The sequence below is a fragment of the Podarcis erhardii genome, assembly GCF_964252035.2.
Source record: "Podarcis erhardii genome assembly, chromosome: W".
NCBI classification, from domain to species: Eukaryota; Metazoa; Chordata; class Lepidosauria; order Squamata; family Lacertidae; genus Podarcis; species Podarcis erhardii.
In genome coordinates, this window is record NC_138506.1 from 16,761,667 (window position 1) to 16,783,084 (window position 21,418).

The following is a 21,418-nucleotide window of genomic DNA, read 5'->3' on the forward strand; positions in this document are numbered from 1 at the left end:
CTGAAAGCAAAGAGTAAGGTTACCGTAACTTCCAGAGCTTCAGTATGCTGATGACAACATAGTGTGTGCACAATCAGAGGATGACCTTCAAACCATCCTAAATATCTTTGCAGAAGCTTACAAAAAGCTTGGCCTATCGCTCGACATCCAAACCACCAAAGTGCTCCACCAACAAGCAAAAAACAACCCCTCTGCAGCACCACAAATACAACTCAATGGTGTAACGTTGGAAAATTTTGATCACTTCTCCTACCTGGGCAGTTATCTTTCCACAAGGGCTGACACTGATGCCAAAATCCAGCATCGCCTGAGCTCTGTGACTGCAGCTTTCTCCTGATTGAAGTGCAGAGTGTTTGAGGACATTCGCAGGGAAACCAAAATGCTTGTTTACAAAGCTATTGTACTACCAACCTTACTGTATGCTTGTGAAACATGGACCACTTATAAACGCCACCTCCAGCTCCTCAAAAGATTCCAGCAATGGCATCTCAAAAAAAAAATTACTCATCACTTGCGAAGACAGGCAAACTAATGCCAGTGTACTAGAAGAAGCAAAGATCACCAGTGCTGAAGCAATGATTCTTCAACATCAACTTGGTTGGACTGGCCAGTACGTTTCCGAGCACAATTCAAAGTGCTGGTGTTGACCTTTAAAGCCCTAAACGGCCTCGGCCCAGTATACCTGAAGGGGCGTCTCCACCCCCATCATTCTGCCCGGACGCTGAGGTCCAGCGCCGAGGGCCTTCTGGCGGTTCCCTCATTGCGAGAAGCAAAGCTACAGGGAACCAGGCAGAGGGCCTTCTCGGTAGTGGCGCCCACCCTGTGGAACGCCCTCCCATCAGATGTCAAAGCGATAAATAACTACCTGACATTCAGAAGACATCTTAAGGCAGCCCTGTTCAGGGAAGTTTTTAATCTGTGATATTTTAGTGTATTTTTGGTTTTTATGGAAGCCGCCCAGTAGCACCTTATAGACCAACTAAGTTTGTTCTGGTCTAAGCTTTTGTGTGCATACACACTTCTTCAGATACACTGAAGCAGAAGTCACCAGACCCTTATATATACTGGGAGGGTGGGGTGGGGTGGGGTATTTCTTAGAAGGGTAGTGGGAGATGGGTATGGTAAACCTGTTGATGACTGTTAACAACGGTTAACGACTTCAATTAGTCCTACAGGAAAAAGCAAGGGATAGTATGCAGATGACCAAAAATAGCTTTAGCATGTGTAATGAGACAAGAATCCAATATCTCTATTCAGAGCAGGCCTCTCCATAGTTTTCAGTTTACAGAACTGTGCCAGACAAGGGATCCCAGAGCTGGCTTGTAAACTTTGTTTATGCTGCTCAGTCTCTCCACCTAACAGCTGCTGTGTAGGGTAGCGCAGTAGCAGCAGCAGCTTTCCAACACATCCTCCAACCTGTCCCAGAGCTTTAATTCTAGTTGAGGATATTTTGGGATACAGTATTTTTAGTATGGATTGAAGAGAGTGGCAGAGAGGGTGTTTGGAGGCTTTTTAGAAGGTGCACCCTACTTTACACGATTTCACTTATGCACGTGGGGACCCAGAGCGTAACCCTTGCATAAGTGAGGAGATGCCTGTACTGTTTACAGCTCTAGCTGCTCTATCTCTAGGAGGATATTGTACAGCTGGAGATGGTGTTGTAAAGGGCTACCAGTGTTAGAAACTGGGATCGAGAAGCTATTTGCCACATGACTCCTGGAACCTAGGTTACAGGCACAAAAACAGAATGGCTAATCGCCATCCCCCCCCCCCCCCCAGTTCAGCAGCACTTTCTTTTTATTTTTCAAAATGCATGAATTAATACAATTCACATCACTGACGCATTGTTAATATCACATTTTAATAGCAATTCTTAATTGGTCAAAAGCATAAAACATTTGAATAATTAATATTTACAGATGCCGGCATATATGTGTTACTACGAGCAGTTTCACACCAGTTTTGGACACTTAAAGTAATTTCCAATGTTAAGAGAGGTGCTATAAATAAAAGTACTTTCGACATTCATAAGCATTCACTTTGGGCATGCTAACTGCATATGTACATTCTCCCAGAAAGCTGCTCATTAATGATCCATGGGAGGCTGGAAGCAACACTTCCTCTGTTTCCCAGTAAGATAAAAACCAGTCAGTGAAAGTTGCTACTCAAGCTGATGATTGCAACATGTGCTTAATGACGTAACTTCCAGCTGCGGGAGAGGTCTCAATCACCTAACTATACATATATATCCTTAAAACTGAATTTAAATGTTAGGTGTTGCATTCTTAAAAGGCAATTACCTTAAGAATGTGTCTAAAGGCATTTCATACCCTGTAAAGTGCTACATAAATAACAACACAAAAAACATACCTCCAAGTTAGTAGCATGATAGCAAAGGAACTCACCTTCCCTGTGAACTACTTTTTTCTTTCTCAGATCTTTATGGGCTCTGCTGCATTCCTTAATCTAACAACAATATGCTTTCTGCATAAGTACACTTACATCAATAGGCAAAGATTATTAGGACCAAAGAGCAAGGGGAAGGGGTGGGGGAATATCTATCTAAATTAGTCAGACTGAACAGTCGCTGAAATGAGTGTGCTTCCCTACACACACCCCAAGACAGATGGGGGAGACAGAGAGGGAGCACATTTGAAAGGGCAATGGCCAGGTGCCTGTCCTCCTCACAAATCACAGCTGCCCCTTCATCAGACAGAACAGAGACAAGGGAGAGCAGCCTCCAGCCAGCCCATCGCAGCTCCCAGAATTTCCGCCCTCCCTTCCCCACAGGTGGGCGGGGTTTGCGGCACCGAGCGGGGGTTCACCTGGGCGGGTGCCTCCCACCTGCTTTGGCCAGCCTTTTACCCGCCCTCGGCCAGGGAGGACAGTGGATGGCCGGCCAGGGGTGGGGCAAAGGCCAAAGAAAAGAGGTTGACCCGTTTGTCCAAGCCTCTTTTGGTTTTCTTCCTTCCAGGATACACACACGCGTGCGGTAGTATATACACACAGAGAAAAGAGCTACAGACTGCAGCTGAGCTCTGCAGAGGTGAAAGGGGAGAGGGAAAAACCTCACACCAATATAGCTGCTAGAGGACCGAAGCTGAAACACAGAGACATGCTCACACACCCGTTTTTCTTCAGCAGCCCACAACGTTCTGCCACCTCTCTTGCCCTCTTTTTTTGCCCGGCCCTCTCCTATCACAAGACGCCCCCCCTTGAGTGCCACAGAACCAACCCAGAAGCAGCCCATTTCGCACTCCCCTTCATGCAACAGTAAGAGACAGAAAAGCATGTGAGGCACTTTTTCCTGCCCCTCAGCACCAGCTCAGTGACTCATGTTGCTGCAGCGGAAGCAGTACTTCCCTTGGGCAGCAACAGATTACTCAGGAGTCAGGCAAGGAGGAATTCTCGAGTCTCAGCAACCACATATGGCACTGGCTAATTTCAACCCCTGAGGGAAACCAAAATTACTGCTGGGTAAAAGCAACTCTTCTGTAAGTACATAAAGGCTACAATGCTTGAGATTCTTTGGTTTATAAAAGTACTGTATTTTTCGCTCCATAAGGCGCACCTGACAAAAAGGCACACCTGACAAAAAGACGCACCTAGTTTTTAGAGGAGGAAAACTACTACTGTATGTGACCTCCAGTTTCAGGAGGACACTGTACCTTTTACTAGGAATCAACATCAATGATGCTATTGCCTTCATGTCTTTCTTAATAATAATAATTTATTATTTATACCCTGCCCCTAGAGATATATTGGAAAGATATTTAAGGTGAGGGGGTATAGCTACATAGCACAGCATCTGCCTGGCGTGCAGAAGGTCCCAGGTTCAATCCACAGTAGTATCTCCAAGTAGGGTTGGGAGAGACGCCCTGTCGGAAAACCTAGAGAACCACTGCCAGTCAGTGTAGACAATACTGAGCTAGACAATAAGGACCCCAGTGCTCTGACTCAATATAAAGCATATATGCCTACGTTCCTAGTTTTAAAACAATGGTCCTATTGCTATGTAGTTTGGCCACACACCTGAACAGGGCCAAAAGACTTCCCCACACCTGAGGCACAGCATTCATAGCAATAACCTTTTTCCATGCTGGTCCCTTCTCCCAGCAGGAGGTGTGGTGGACAGCTTTCCCCACCTTCCATACGCCTTTTCCTCCAGGTCTGGTCAAGCCTAGCCCTCTGAGCTAGATGGGCTAATGGTCTGCCACGTTATAAGGCTATGTCTCTATTGAAATCTGCTTTTAATTTAGAACCATGACAACTAGAATCCAAGTTCATTTTTAGCATATGATTCAAAGATCCCAGATTCAATCCTTGGCATCTCCAGGTAGGGCTGGGAATTATCCCCTGCCTGTCAGTGCAGACAACACTGAACTAGAGAGACCCCTCAATGGCCTGACTTATAAGTTAACGTCTTATGATCTTATATTATGGGGAAGGGGTACAGCTCAGTTGCACAGAAAAGGTTCCAGGTTCAATCCCCAGTGGCATTTAAGGATAGGACTGGGGAATGCTCCCTTCCTGAAACTCTGGAAAGCCACTGCCTACCTGTGCAGACAACTAAGCTAGACAGAAACCAATACTCTGAACTCAGCAAGCTGTGTCAAATATCAAGTCATGTTACTAAGTGGTATAGTTTGGGCCGCACACCTGTCAGGTGCCAAAACTGCTTCCCCGCAACTGAGGCGCGTCCCTTCCCACGCTGACCTCCCTTCTCCCAGGAGGAGGCGTAAGGGGCGACCGTTCCTCACCTCTTCACATAACGCCTCCTCCAGGTTCAGCCCCTCTCCTGTAAAGACCGAGGCGCGGGTCGCTTTGATGAGGTGGGGGACCCACCCCGAGCCTCTTACCTGGCGGACGCGATGCAACGCGTCTACGAAGCATTCGCTCTTACCCGCCCCCGCGGGTGCCGCATTCGGCCCCGGAGTCAGCTCCGCCATGACACGCGCACGCTGCCACTGCCTAGGTGTAGGCCTCTTCCGCCTCGACCTCCCACCGCCCGGCTTGCTCCTGCCTCAGCCTCTCCGTCCAGCGCCCAGGGACTCAAGTTAGCTTTGCTGGCTTTCTTTCTTTCTTTCTTTCTCTCTCTCTCTCTCTCTCTCTCTCTCTCTCTCTCTCTCTCTCTCTCTCGACCCGTAGCGGAAAAGGAAATCCCATTCGTTTCCGCCAGAAATAGGAAGTAGAACGAGGGAGGGGCGGGTTGAGAGAGAAAGCAGCACTAGGCCTGGGAAGGGAAGGCGTCGGAAGTCCTCCTAGCGAGATCTTCCTTCCGGAGCCAGGGTCACGTGGCCGGGGCGAGCTCCGCGTGGCTCGCCAAGAATGCCCACAGTGAAAGGAGCCTGGAAGGAAGGGGTGGAGGGATCGTATTCCTCCTTTAATTTTCATTACTGTATGTAGTAGTGGCATGCTCGCAAGCACACCTGTCGGGTTTGTTTTTACTCTGATTTTAAATCTGTTGACGTCGTCACGTTTTTGTTTGTTTGATTTGGACCAGCTTCAGAATAAAACTTTTTATAGCGTTTCAGGACTTTAGCTATTGGGGAGGGGGAGCTAGCCTGTTTTTTTTGCCCCGGGTGAAGCCTCCAGAGGGGCGCCATTGAGGGTCCAATCCTGCCTGGACTCCCTCCGACGGCAGCCGCTCATTGCCTCTTCGGAGGCTAAAAGCGTCATTCGGCAGGGAGCTTCCTACCTAGCCAGCTCTAATCTCGGTATAGTCTTTCGTGCATGGAGAGGGATGCTTAATTGCAGTGGGAAGCAGGAAAACTTGGAAGGCCAAAAGTGAACAATCCTCCCACCCATTTCCCCGTTTATTGGCTCCGGAGGCGCCGCGACAAGGTTGCAAAAGCGTGATCCGATCGCCAAACTAAGCAGCCTCCCCCTCCCACTTCCGGGAGAAGAACCCACCCCCGACCGACCCCCCCCCTTTCTGTGTGTGTCACACAGAGAGAGAGAGAGAGAGAGACGGCATGCTTTCTTGGAATAAGTGGAAAAGGGTAAAAGGCGGATCCAGCTGATTTTAAACGGATCCTCATAAATTCATATGATTTTTTTCATTCAAATTAAATAAAACCACCATGATACTGTAGACCACGTCTTACTCTGTTTTTTGTTGTTGTAGTTTTTTTAAAAACAACAACAGGTGCTTGGATTTGCTTGTTGTTTAGTCGTGTCAGACTCTTCATGACCCCATGGACCAGAGCACGCCAGGCACTCCTGTCTTCCACTGCCTCCCGCAGTTTGGTCAGACTCGTGTTTGTAGCTTCGAGAACACTGTCCAACCATCTCGTCCTCTGTCGTCCCCTTCTTGTGCCCTCAATCTTTCCCAACATCAGGGTCTTTTCCAGGGAGTCTTCTCTTCTCATGAGGTGGCCAAAGTATTGGAGCCTCAGCTTCACGATCTGTCCTTCCAGTGAGCACTCAGGGCTAATTTCCTTAAGAATGGATGCATTTGATCTTCTTGCAGTCCATGGGACTCTCAAGAGTCTCCTCCAGCACCATAATTCAAAAGCATCAATTCTTTGGCGATCAGGCTTCTTTATGGTCCAGCTCTCACTTCCATACATCACTACTGGGAAAACCATAGCTTTAATTATACGGACTTTTGTTGGCAAGGTGATGTCTCTGCTTTTTAAGATGCTGTCTAGGTTTGTCATTGCTTTTCTCCCAAGAAGCAGGCGTCTCTTAATTTCGTGACTGCTGTCACCATCTGCAGTGATCATGGAGCCCAAGAAAGTAAAATCTCTCACTGCCTCCATTTCTTCCCCTTCTATTTGCCAGGAGGTGATGGGACCAGTGGCCATGATCTTCATTTTTTTGATGTTGAGCTTCAAACCATATTTTGCTCTCTCCTCTTTCACCCTCATTAAAAGGTTCTTTAATTCCTCCTCACTTTCTGCCATCAAGGTTGTGTCATCTGCATATCTGAGGTTGTTGATATTTCTTCCGGCAATCTTAATTCCGGCTTGGGATTCATCCAGCCCAGCCTTTCGCATGATGAATTCTGCATATAAGTTAAATTAGCAGGGAGACAATATACAGCCTTGCTGTACTCCTTTCCCAATTTTGAACCAATCAGTTGTTCCATATCCAGTTCTAACTGTAGCTTCTTGTCCCACATAGAGATTTCTCATGAGACAGATGAGGTGATCAGGCACTCCCATTTCTTTAAGAACTTGCCATAGTTTGCTGTGGTCGACACAGTCAAAGGCTTTTGCATAGTCAATGAATCAGAAGTAGATGTCTTTCTGTTACTCTCTAGCTTTCTCCATAATCCAGCGCATGTTTGCAATTTGATCTCTGGTTCCTCTGCCTCTTCTAAATCCAGCTTGCACTTCTGGGAGTTCTCGGTCCACATACTGCTTGAGCCTGCCTTGTAGAATTTTAAGCATAACCTTGCTAGCGTGTGAAATGAGTGCAATTGTGCGGTAGTTGGAGCATTCTTTGGCACTGCCTTCTTTGGGATTCGGATGTATACTGATCTTCTCCAATCCTCTGGCCACTGCTGAGTTTTCCAAACTTGCTGGCATATTCAAAAAAATCATTCATCCACTGTTTCCTGGGGCCACAGTGGTGCAAAAACATGGTTAAAAAACATGGATCCTCATAATTTTTGCACTAGATCAACCCGAAGTCACCATCAGATCAAACATCGTGGCCATGGGCACAGCCTGCACCACAAAAAACTCAGATCCACGGCTTCCTGGCAACTCCATGGCCCAAAAACATGGTTTCGAAGCACAGGTCCTCATGGATCCTTACACTTTTTGCATGGTCCGAAGCCAAACTCACCGTCAAATCACACATCATAGCCAGCGTCACAGCCTGCACCACAAAAATCTAGGATTCACGGCTTCCTGGAAACTCCATGGCCCCAAAACGTTCCGAAGCACGGATCCTCATGAATCCTCAAGAGTTTTTGCATTGGGGAACCCCAAATTCGCCCTTTATTCAAATATCTTGTACATAACCACAGATCTTACCACAAACATCATGGATCTACTGCTACATGGCCCTGGCCAGATGCTACCCTGGATATATTGGCCAATTTTTAGGTGGGTGTGCTGGGATGGAGGAAACGGAGTCGGCTGAATCTCTATCCATTAAAGATGGGGGTCCAATGGCTGGGCTGGAATGATTTCTGTTGGTTTGCCAGCTCCCAGCTCTTGATGGGGTGCAAAAGTCACCTGTAACCGCCATCAGGAGTCCCGGTGTGATCCTGGACGCTTCTGTCTCTATGGAGGCACTGGTCACAAATGTAGGCAAAATGGCATTTTTTAATCTATGCCAGGTTAGGCGATTGGTACCATACCTGTCACTTTCCAACCTAGCCATGGTGATCCATGCAGCAGTCACCTGCAGACTAGACTACTTTAACTTGCTCTACACCTGATCTGGTGAGGGCAGGGTATAAATGCGATAAATAGGTAGGTAGGTAGGTAGATAGATACGCAGGGCTACCCTTGAGACTGCTCCAGAAACTCCAAATGGTCTAAAATGCAGATGCATGAGTTCTTACTGGGACTTTGTGGAGAGCCCACATTCAGTTGGTTCTTCATCAGCTGGATTGGCTCCAGGTGGAGTATCAAATCAGGTTCAAGGTTTTGGTGCTAACCTTTAAAACCCTAAACAGTCTGTGACCTTTCTTATCTTTGGGAATTATCTTCCAATACACCCCCCAAAGAGCGTGACGCTCATCTAACAGCAACCTGCTGGTGGTCCCTGGCCCAAAACATATCCAGCTGTCCTCAACCAGAGCCAAAGCCTTTTTGGTGGAACACTTGGTCTAATGAGACCAGGGCTCAGTGCAATCTATCTCAGTTCTTTCACTCGCTGGATCATCACCTTGTTGTGGTGAGTGGGCTTGCACATTCCTATGAACCTTGTGAGCGAAGCCTTTGGGAATCTTGTACTCCCAGCAGGGTCACCCAAGGCGGTAGCGTCAAAGGGAATGAAATATACTTGGAGTCCTGTAGTGATTTCATGCTCTTTATTGATGCTTGTAAAACAGTGATTGAATTGCCCCCCAAACCTCTGGCTTCTATATACATTATTTACACAATGAGTCCCGTCTGATTGTCTGATTCTGCTTCCCTCCTGGAGCCTGATTGGTCTTTTCCTGCAAGCCAATCAGTTGTTGCATTCTAGGATCCTACTTGCCTATTGTTCTAGGATCGAAGCTTAGTACATAACAGGGAAGGAGCTAGACAAAGAATGCTCCAAGAAGTCCTCAACAGCAGAATAGGCGGATGATAACAAGCGGTATGTTACAACGGCTGTGAAAGCGGATGAAGGCTGCAGCAGATAGGATCTACCAGTTTGTCGTGACTACTCATGCCATCGGAACAGGGCCCTACTGCGAAGACTGTGCGTTGGTCAGTGTGCACTGATCTACACACAAAACGAATTCATGCACAGGCGTCTTCCAAAAACCCAACCCATGGCAATCAGCAAATGGTTACAGGGGCAGGATCATGAAATCTGGAAGCCCCTAGTCATGAACCGGCACATGGGCGGTGGATACAGATTCAGTCGTTCTGACTCAAGGAACAAGGCAGTTGAGCAGCTTGGCAGCTGTATCCATGACTGAGCAGCCCTTTTTAAGATCCAATCTGCTCACCCCAAAAAGGGGGAGGGGCTAGAAAAGGTGCCCTAAACATAGTCTGCCTCCCTTTTCCCCTGACTGGATTACCGTGCCCAGTGGGGTCACCACCCAGGGGTTGTAAAAGACAATTGAATTTTGGAACATGGAATATATGGACTTTGTCAGATAACACAGACAGCGAACATCCTAAACGCAGAACTGCCATCATTGCAAGAGAGCTGCAATGTTTTAACATTGATATTGGAGCGCTTCAAGACTCTCGAAGAGCAGGCGAGGGACAACTGAAGGAAGAAAAAGGAGGCTACACATTCTTCTGGAAAGGTCTATCTGAACAAGAACATCAAATACATGGGGTAGGCTTCACTATCAAAAATGATCTTGTGAAGCTCCTGTCAGAAGTCCCTACCGGCATTAATGAGCGACACTCAACCCTTCGAATAAAGCTCACAAAAAACCCAACAGGCTACTATTATAAGCGCTTATGCACCAACACTGGATGCTGATGAAGACATTAAAGAAAATTTTTACTCTCAGCTGGATACCATCCTATCAGAGATGCCTAAGGAAGATAAAATTATCCTTCTGGGTGATTTTAATGCAAGAGTTGGGTGAGATTTCGATCTGTGACCTGGGACTATTGGGAAAGAAGGAGTTGGCAACAGCAACCGGAACGGAATCTTACTTTTGACGATATGTGCAGCGCACAACCTTGTTATTACCAACACACTCTTTAGACAGAAAAATAAATTTAAAACTTCATGGAGGCATCCTTGGTCAAACCACTGACATCTCCTAAACTATGTTATTATTATTATTATTTAATTATTTTTTTAAAAGATTTTTATTAAAATTTTAAAGGTTACATGAGTAATAAAAAAAATAACAACAGAAAAACACCCAATTAAACCAAAAAAGAAAACAAAACATAAAAACAAGTCACATCAAAGAAAAAAGATAAAAAATGGAAAACAGACAAGAAACAAAAAAAAAGATGCATAGAATCAAGAAAAAAAAAGAACAAATCAAACCTTTACATGACTTTCTTTCTTTAACTTATTTCCTTGACCTCCTCACACCTCCCCTCTTTGTATTCTGGTTCAGTTAGGTATTTCAGCAAATCCTTCATCTTTGTTTTTATCCTAATAATTTATCTTAATATACTGTAATTTAACATTCTCTTCTTTCACCAATTAATCATCCATTTTTACTTTATTTAATCTTATTTCTCATTGAAACTAATATATTGAACTTAATCTCTTAAGACATTTCCCCTAGGGTCATAAAAAATTCATTCCACGATTTTTCCATTTCTCATTAAAATTTTTTTTTTAAATCTCCATATATACACTTTAAATTCCCAATTTCTTTCCACCGTCTCCCCTCCCCGGCCCCTGCCGTCAGTTCCATCAACCTCCCAGCATCCATTAACCTGGAGATCTGATATCCGAGGCTCTTAACTCTTCTTCATTTCCCTTCTGCCGATCTTCTTGATAATCTTTGGTGCTAAAAAGCAGATCTCGGGGGGGGGGGGCTCCAACCCAACGATGCTTATATTCCTTCTTGACAAGTCTGCCAGGTTTCCATAATTAAAGCTAGGGCCCATAAAGTATTCCAAACCTTGTTTCACAATTCTTCCAAGTCCAAAGGCCCCCAAAGCTCCAATCTCCTCCTGGCTCAAATTCATATTCCAAAAGTCATTTGATCCCTGCATAAAGGGATCTCTCCACTTTTCCTTTTCCAGATCAGGCCAGGCACCCATCTTCAAAAACTGGCTTCTCCTAATTACAGTCATATAAGGCCTCAAGTTGTAATCCTTCATTTGCCTCTTTAGGGTTAAGGCTCCCCCATGTTTTGCTTTATATTCAACAACAGCAACTTTCTCCTTCTCTAATTCATCAATTTGTTCAGTTAAGAAAGATTCTTGTGCCGGGTTCTTGTCGACTTCTATGCTGATGCCCACTTTTATTCCCAAGATATCAATATTAGTAGCCATGACATCTATCTTTTTATGCAGCTTTCCCAGCAGATAGATTGTCCTATTCAGAACAGACGCTACTTCTTCCTTTGCCGACATTCTTAAGATGTTCAAGGTCAGAACTAGTTTCTCACAGTCTTTATCTTAAGACCAATTTCCCAGCTGCACTCTTGTAACAATGTCCCAAAACTCCCTCTAGAGGAAAACAGTCTCATTTTGTATCAATCCTTTCCAGCACAATTCCAAAAGTAAATTAGTAACAGTTTCCAGTTACTTTTTCTTCTTTTTAAGTGCAGAAGCAGACAATAGAAACAATGTCTTTCTTTTAAAGCTAGCTGTCAAATTAAAGCCAGCTGTCAAATTAAAGCTAGCTGTCAAGTTAAAGCTAGCTGTCAAATTTGTCCTGTTTACCGTCGATGGACTTTTTGCAAACCGTTCCCAGGTTCAGAGACGTGATGCTTCAATTTTTAATTTTCCACCTTCTCCTGCAAGTTCACTTGGTCAAAATTAATGGTTTCAATCAGTGGAGTTTTAATCCTTTACGTAAGACTTTCCAAAACCTTAGTTAATAACTACTTTGCTTCAGTCTATTTACAGAAAGGGAAGGTGGACCTCCTGTTTAAACCTTCCCCGTTCGGTGCCAAATTAAATTATTTAAAAGCTCAATTTCCTGTTCTACTCACGGGTTGTTGTTTAAAATCCAATTGTCCACAGGAAAAAAAAGTCAGCGCTCTCCGACAGCAGCAATGCGGCTTCGCTACGTGAAATAAGTGGTCGATTCAAAGCACCGCGCCTCTCACCCCACGTCGCTCCGGATTCCCGATACTGGGTCTCCCCGCGAGTAGGGGGGCGCTGAAGGTGCCAGCCGAATCCCAGGTTCACAGACTTCTTCCGTCTGTGATTTTTAAGGGTCTCCGCCGTCGCTGTGGTGGTCAGACCCTGTTTTTCATGGAGCCAGTTCCTCCCGATCGGAGGAGCTCCGCCATTGCCGGAGGCGCTAACCCGGAAGTCCGTCCTAAACTATGTTATTGTCCGTGCTAAAGATCGACGTGATGTGCTCCTTACCAGAATTATGATGAGCGCCGACGACTGCTGGACAGATCACCAACTAATACGCTCCACGATGGCTCTCAAGATTATACCTAAACTCAGGCTTCAAGGAAGGAAACCGAGGCGCAAAATGAACACTCAAGCCCTTCAAGATCCCATTAAGCTGGATTGCTTCCAAACGACTCTTAAGGATCATCTGCTTTCAGAATTCCCTGAAATATCATGTGCATTCCATAGCTTCCCTCCAAAAGGAAGTCCTGCTCGCCAGCATTTTGGAGTTCCTTGAGAAGGGTTACAAGCACCTGCATGAGGGCAAGCTGTTAGACATGATATGCTTGGACTTCCAAAGGAGTTTTTGATTAGAAACCTCACCAGACTACTGAGAATAATCTTACCAGCCATGGGCCCAAAGATTGGGCCCACTGGGGGATTACAAATTGGTAAAGCGACATGAAGTTGGAAGAAATGGACAGTTCTCCCAGTGAAAGAAAGTGAGCAGTTGGGTCCCACAAGGATCAGAACCGCTATTATTTCATTTATTCATGCATGATCTGGAATTAGTGCTGAGCAGTATAGTGGCTATGTTGGCAAACCAAATTCCGTGCTGGAGACTATTGAAAAAGGAACTAAAAATGAAATGGTCATTATTGTAATGTCTCTGTACAGTTCTATAGTGTGGTCCCATTTGGAATACCGTGTACAGTTTTGGCATAGCTGGGAAAAGTGCAGAAGAGGGTGTTCTCGCCCTGTGTGGGATGGTCGTTCTCTTCCATGGAGTGTGTGGCATAGGGAGGGATGCACACTGATGGAGATGGCAGACACATTCCTTGCCAGTCTGATCAGCCAAATCAACCCTGGTGATCAACAGGGTGATAGATGTGGCAACCAGATTGCTCTTACATCTAGAATTGGGCAACCAAACGATTAAGGGGTAACAGTGCTTACCCTTTGAGAAAAGGCTGAAGAGCTTGGAAATGTTCAGTCTATAAAAGGTGACTAAGTGGGGAGCAGACATGATAGAGGTTTAAAAATTTAAGAAGATAAAGTGGATAGAGAGAACTTTTTGTCCCTCTCCCATAATACTGACCTCAGGGGCACCCAGTAAAAGGAAGTACCACTTTACTCCATGAGAGATTAAACTGTGGAGTTAACTGCATGAAGATTTAATGATGGTCACAGGGAAAAAAATAAAAATATTATTGGGACAAAAATTCTGCCCCACTGGTCATTATGCACCCCTTTAGAATTAACTTTGAGAAATTATTCCAATAAAAGAGACCATTCCAATATACAGAGCTTTCTTAGTGACATTATTGAGCAATTGCACAGAAAGGTAGAGACAGAGACACTGCATTAAAGCTGATCATTTAACATTTTCCTGTATAATTTTATATACATTTGTGTCAAGAGAAAGGCGAAATGGATAGAACTAGCAGGATACACACAGGTGAAGGGAGAAGTGAGAAAGTCAGAGCTTGGGTTGGATATTAAAAAACTATAATTTAAACATTTATTTAACAGTCACAAAGATCAAATATGCACAACTTTCTTTTGCAGAGGTCATCCTGCAATTAACTATCAGCCTCATGCAGCCTTCTCCTGTCTGTCCACATGCTCATCATATGGAGACCTGAAAACATAATGCAGAGAATTATATGCTGAACTTACATTCATCATTCCTCCTTTCATAACAACTTTTCCTAAACATTCGTCCTATCTTTTAGGAAAATATTTCAGGCTTTAGGTGCCATCATAACACTAATGTTTCAAAAATGATAACAACAGGGCATTAATGACAACTGGAAAAGGCACTTCAGGTGTGGTGTGGTGGTTATGAGTGGTGGACTCATAATCTGGTGAGCCGGGTTCACTTCCCCGCTCCTCCACATGCAGCTGCTGGGTGACCTTGGGCTAATCACAGTTCTCTCTGAACTCTCTCAGCTCGACCTGCCTTACAATGTGTCTGTTGTGGGGGTGGAAGGGAAAGGAGATTTTTAGCCGCTTTGAGACTCCTTAAAGTAGAGAAAAGCAGGATATAAAAACCAACTCCATGAATAAGAATTCTATGGAAAAGGACCATCCCTGCCATGATGATGAAAACTATGTGTTTGGATTTTGCTGTATTATACCAACCTGTGAAATATGACAGTTCGCAGATTATCAAATCCTACAAAGTACTGAGCGCAAATATAACATTGAATCACAATGGTACAAAATAACTCAGCAAGCTGACATTTATCAAGAGTTAAACGAAGGTTAGTGTACTAAATATTATTTCCCATTCTAGGTAGTTTGCTATTGGAGAAATACCATATATGATTGTAAAAATCTAAAGCAAAAGTATTTAAAAATATGATTTCATTTCTAGATCAGACAGACAAGATTTCTTCTACTATATATTTCTTTATCATATACACACAAAGCTTCTATTTTTAAACAGGGAATATTTTTGTAACCTAAAGTCTATTATACAAATCCATACAGATGTTCATTTTGTTACAGTTCTGTTAAGTTGTATACAAATTATAAAGATTCAATTTTTTTTTTATGTTCCTCCATGGGTCTATTATTTACTAAATTGGCGAGTTTTGCCATTACTGCATATTCTGATAGTTTCTCTTTCCATGCATCTATTTCAGGACATATGTCAGATTTCCATATGTTAGCCAACACACTCTGACTACTGTGGTCATATAACTAAATAGTTCCACTGACAATTTCACAATAGCTGAAGGAGTCATTCCCAACAGCATAGTTTGGGGGTCCAAGGCAAATTTAGGGTTTTGGGTTTTTTTTACATTTTTTGCATTGCTAAATGATCTTTCCTCCAAAACCTTTTGGTCTTTTCACAGGTCCATCATAAATGGAAGAAGGTCCCTTGAGGTCTATCATATTTCCAGCAATTTCCATTCATTTCATTATTCATCTCTATATCTTTCAAAGTTATATACCATCGAAAGAACATTTTTGTACCAATTTTGTTTTAGGGTTTAACTAGCAGTGAATTTTATTCCTTTATTCATAATTGTTCTCATTGTTCCACTGCAATCTGCTCTTAAAATTTTTGCATCCATTTTCTCATACAAGGTTTTGCTCATTCAGGCTCGGTGTCATATTTGAGTAATAGTTTATAAATTTTACCCAAAAGGTAGACCTCTGTTATGATGGACTCAAATTCTGTCTTTTCTCTGATTTAACTGTTTGCCATACAGTCTTTGTTGAATCTGGATATTAGTTGACATTATGTAAGCAGTTTCATATTTTTTCTCCTCTTTAATACTTTGGCATGTTTTTGATCTCTTCTTGAAGATGAACCATATCTTGGTACAATATATAGTTTCTCCTCTATACATTCTCCTCTTGGCTCTAATAGTAATGTTCCAGTACAGTGGTACCTTGGGTTACATACGCTTCAGGTTACATACGCTTCAGGTTACATACGCTTCAGGTTACAGACTCCACAACCCCAGAAATAAAACCTTGGGTTAAGAACTTTGCTTCAGGATGAGAACAGAAATCGCGCGGCGGCAACGCGACAGCAGGAGGCCCCATTAGCTAAAGTGGTGCTTCATGTTAAAAACAGTTTCAGGTTAAGAATGGACCTCCGGAATGAATTAAGTACGTATGAATTAAGTACCAGAGGTATCACTGTAGTGACATTAACAGTGCTGGTGAGGGCCTTCTTGTGATTTTTGTTGTGCAACTCATGATTCTTGTAGTGCAGGCTGTGCCCCTGGCTAAGATGTGTGATTTGACAGTGCATTTGGGGTGGCCCAATGCAAGAAGCATGAGGATCCATGAGGTTCCGTGCTTCGCAACCACGTTTTTGGGTCACGTTTTTGGGCCACTCAGACACTCACATAATGTACACAAAACATAGTACAATAGTACCACTCGCTGGAGCAGCTCGGATAGATAAAAATCCTAACATCACTCCCCCATTTTTAGGTAACCGTAGCTACGTAAGGTAGTGCAGCATCAAGTGACATAAACAAACAGTTGTCATACACTTAGTATACCCCTGTTGTACCAGTTCCACTCTTGGAACTACCTGCAACTGGATTGACCAGTTCAAACCTCTGGTTACCTGTCTTCCATGGGACTAGAGTTTTTGCTCTACCTTGGTCTGAGGAAACAGTGTCGACTCTTGCAACCTTCAGGTGTGGCTTTGTCTTTCCTGTGGACAAACCATGTATCTCATGCAAGACCTCAGTGTCTGAAACCTGGTTTGAGCTGCTAGCCACAGCTATACATGCAACAGATGTGTTAGCAAACTCCCGAGAGTACCTCTTGGGTGGCAGTCCCTTTGTGACTCTCTCAGATCTATGTATCAGGTGCAGATCCTCCTTGCTGGCTGGTTCTTCCTTGGGAGAACCACGACCAACAGTAAACAGTGGCTCTGGCAATTCCAGTTCAGCCTCAGACAATGGCCTGGACACTGCTTGTGTATCTCTCAATAACTGTGTCATCTGTACTCTCAATGGTGCTTTCAGTGTCACTCTCAATGTCAGAATCTACATCTGTGTTGGCATTGATGGAGTAACTGTGGAGAACCTCTCTCCTGTTGTGCAGTGCATTCTACATCCCTAATAAGAATCACTGTCAGAATCAGGCAAGAAAACTCTGTATTGACCTTTCTCATAACCCATGAAAATGCCCCGTGCACCCTTTGCAACTTGTGGTGTTTGTACCCACATGTGAGACCTGAAAACCTTTAATTGCTTGACGGAAGGTTTTCTCCGGAACAGTTTCTCAAAAGGAGAACTTTCCATACCTGTGGAAACCTTTTTTACCCACGTGTAAGAAAAAGCGTTCAGCAACTCAGCCCAAAACTCCTGGGGCAAACCTGCACTTAGCAGTTGTGCTTTCATGCCTTGTTGCAACTCTGTGTTCACCTTGACACATACACTCTTGTTCCAGGAAGTTTCTGAGGCAGCAACCTTGTGCTCAATCTCCTGTTCACCTAGGAAACCCTGAAATTCCTGTGAAACAAAAACCTGCTTTTCATCAGTGAAAAGACATTCAACATTAGCATCATGAACAAATTTCACCTTATCACAAAAATTCTCTGAACTTTGTTAAGGTTTGCTGTGGTCTCTGCAACATATACACCCAAACATACTGAAAAAAACAATCAACCATTATCAGGTAGTACTTGGCTTTGCCTCTAGAAGGTGGCAGAGGTCCAACCACATCAGCATACACTTGCTGGAAAACTCTGGGGACTTTGTTAGGCTTCTTGCATGTGGCACCTGTAACACAAGACACAGCGACACCATTACAATCCTTACAATCAGTATTACAATCAAAGGAAAGCAAATAAAGCCTATCTTCTTTGTAGGCGTACAGAAGTGGTGTCCCATCTCTGGAGATCTCACATCTCTTCTTGTTGCAGGAAACCTCAAAACCCTGCTCAGTCAGCTGTGACACACTCAACAGGTTGTAAACTGAACCTGGAACAAAATAAACATTGTTAATGGTGGTTTGGAGACTTTCAAGAAACACTGTTCCAAACCCAGTGGCTTCCAACTCATGACCATCCGCTTGCTTGACAGTGTAACGCCGTTCCTCAAAAGTGGTAAACAACCCCTTGCGTCCAGTCAGATAAACTGTGGCTCCTGTGTCGACAACAAAAGCATTCCAGGTTGACAATAACGTCTCCGGTGTAATCAAAGCAAGTGCTTGCTTGGTCTGGGGCTTAGCACGCTCCCTCTGTGCTGCTTTGCTACCGGCCCCTCCTATCTCTGAGCTCCCCGTGGCTCCTTTGGGATTCCGGCTCTTTTTTACAATTCTTTTGTAGATGGCCAACAATTCCACAATTGTGACACCAAATGACTTTAAGAGCAACCGCCTGCTCTCCTTGAGCAACTGTGGGGGATGCTATCGAAGCTCTACTCTCCCCCTGACACGCAGCAAGCGCGGCCTGGTGATCGGCTTCATTCAGAAGTGCTGCACAGATCCTCGGCACCGTGAGATCTGCTGCAGGCAACGTGCCAAGCTGTGACGCAACAGTCATAAATCTCTGATCCAGACTGTTGATCAACATGAAAGAGAACACAGGCTCTGGCAGTGGAAAATTCCTCTGCTTCAACTGGTTATGCAGGAATTTCATCTGTGTCAGATGCTTTTGGAGATCTTCTCCTTTCCTCAGCCTTAAATTGCTGAGCTGTTGGAAATACACTCACATGATATACACAAAACATAGTACAATAGTACCACTCGCTGGAGCAGCTCGGTTAGATAAAAATCCTAACAATTTTTATTCCTTTACCTGGGATCTTTGGAAAGGGAAGTATCCGCTAAGGTTATATATTTTTTGCAACCTCATGTTCCTGTAGCTTAATTAGATGAACTTTTGCCAAAGAACAAAGGAAAGAACTGTCATTTCCAAACCTTTTGAAACAACGACACCCCCGAAATCAATACATCAATTTTTGTATATGTAACTGAATAATGTATTATGTAATTGTAATAATAATAATAATAATAATAATAATAATTTATTTATATCCCGCCCATCTGGCTGAGTTTCCCATCCACTCTGGGCGGTTTCCAATTGAGTGTTAAAAACAATACAGCATTAAATATTAAAAACTTCCCTAAACAGGGCTGCCTTCAGATGTCTTTTAAAGAGAAGATAGCTGCTTCTTTCCTTCACATCTGAAGGGAGGGCATTCCACAGGGCGGGCGCCACTACCGAGAAGGCCCTCTGTCTGGTTCCCTGTAACCTCACTTCTCGCAATGAGGGAACTGCCAGAAGGCCCTTGGCGCTGGACCTCAGTGTCTGGGTAGAACGATGGGGGTGGAGACGCTCCTTCAGATATACTGGACCGAGGTCATTTAGGGCTTTAAAGGTCAGCACCAACACTTTGAATTGTGCTCGGAAACGTACTGGGAGCCAACGTAGGTCTTTCAAGACCAGTGTTATATGGTCTCAGCGGCCGCTCCCAGTCACCAGTCTAGCTGCCGCATTCTGGATTAGTTGTAGTTTCCAGGTCACCTTCAAAGGTAGCCCCACGTAGAGCGCATTGCTGTAGTCCAAGCGGGAGAGAACTAGAGCATGCACCACTCTGGCAAGACAGTTCGCAGGCAGGTAGGGTCTCAGCCTGCATACCAGATGGAGCTGGTAGACAGCTGCCCTGGACACAGAATTAACCTGCACCTCCATGGACAGCTGTGAGTCCAAAATGACTCCCAGGCTGCACACCTGGTCCTTCAGGGGCACAGTTACCCCATTCAGGACCAGGGAGTCACCCACGCCCGCCCACCCCCTGTCCCCCAAAAACAGTACTTCTGTCTTGTCAGGATTCAACCTCAATCTGTTAGCTGCCATCCACCCTCCAACTGCCTCCAGGCACTCACACAGGACCTTCACCGCTTTCACTGGTTCTGATTTAAAATAGAGGTAGAGCTGGGTGTCAGCTGCATACTGATGAACACCCAGCCCAAACCCCCTGATGATCTCTCCCAGCAGCTTCATATAGATATTAAAAAGCATGGGGGAGAGGACGGAACCCTGAGGCACCCCACAAGTGAGAGCCCAGGGGTCTGAACACTCATCCCCCCCCACTTTCTGAACACAGCCCAGGAGAAAGGAGCGGAACCACTGTATAACAGTGCCCGCAGCTCCCAGCCCCTCTAGACGGTCCAGAAGGATGTTATAGTTGATTGTGTCAAAGGCCACTGAGAGATCCAGCAGAACTAGGAAACAGCTCTCACCTTTGTCCCTAGGCCGCTGGAGATCATCGACCAGTGTGGCGAAGGCAGTTTCAGTCCCATGATGAGGCCATCAACTGGAAGGGATCAACATGGTCCGCTTCTTCCAGGCGTGCCTGGAGTTGTTCAGCAACCACCCGCTCAATCACCTTGCCCAAGAATGGAAGATTTGAGACTGGGCAATAGTTGGCCATAATGGCCGGGTCTAAAGATGTTTTTTTAAGAAGCGGTTTAATGACCGCCTCTTTCAGCGGGTCTGGGAAGGCTCCCTCCCAGAGGGAAGCATTCACCACCCCACGGAGCCCATCGCCCAGCCCTTCCCGGCTTGCTTTTATCAGCCAGGATGGACAAGGATCAAGAAGACAGGTTTCACTCGCCCAAGCAGCCTGTCCACATCCTCGGAGGTAACAGATTGAAATTGATCCCATATAACATGACTAGACAGGACTCTAGCACTCTCCCACCCCGGCCCTGCTCCCACGGTGGAGTCTACCTCCTTCCGAATCTGAGCGACTTTATCTGCAAAAAACTTTGCAAAAGCATTGCAGGAGATCTTGGGGTCCCTACCCGGCCCCGATGACGAACGTGGTTCCGATAGATTGTGAACCACCTGAAATAATAATAATAAATAATATTTATATCCTGCCTTCCCCAGCCGAAGCTGGGCTCAGGGAGGCTAACAACAATAAAATAATACAACATTCTAAAATCATTACATTATAAAATTAATTCAAATCAAATTGATGGCAACCATTGGGCTAGAGTTCTGTGAAGATTGCCAAAGAGGGGAGTCAGGCTGTGCCCTGGCCAAAGGCCTGGTGGAACAGCTCTGTCTTGCAGGCCCTGCAGAAAGATGTCAAGTCCCACAGGGCCCTAGTCTCTTGTGACAGAGCGTTCCACCAGATCGGAGCCACAGCCGAAAAAGCCCTGGCTCTAGTTGAGGCCAGCCTAACCTCTCTGTGGCCTGGGACCTTCAAGATGTTTTTTTTTTTTTTTTGGAAGACCGTAAGTTCTTCTGCTGCTGTTTTCTGCAGATGCAATAGAAGCGGCAAAGAAGGTCCTCGACC

The 21,418-nt window shown here is 44.9% G+C and overlaps 1 protein-coding gene across 7 annotated transcripts in view; it reads right to left on the bottom strand.

Moving 5' to 3' along the window:
* The window catches only part of LOC309333209 (far upstream element-binding protein 3-like), a 359,184-nt gene extending 354,055 nt beyond the window's left edge, over positions 1–5,129 (bottom strand). For 6 of the 7 annotated variants that reach the window (XM_081846616.1, XM_081846620.1, XM_081846619.1 and 3 more), the window contains exon 1: positions 4,860–5,129. In XM_081846616.1, the coding sequence (XP_081702742.1) occupies positions 4,860–4,949 (90 nt within the window). In that variant the 5' untranslated portion in view covers positions 4,950–5,129. The remainder of the gene's footprint in view (positions 1–4,859) is intronic. The other variant, XM_081846618.1, reaches the window with a different exon arrangement.
* Positions 5,130–21,418: the final 16,289 nt, after the last annotated feature.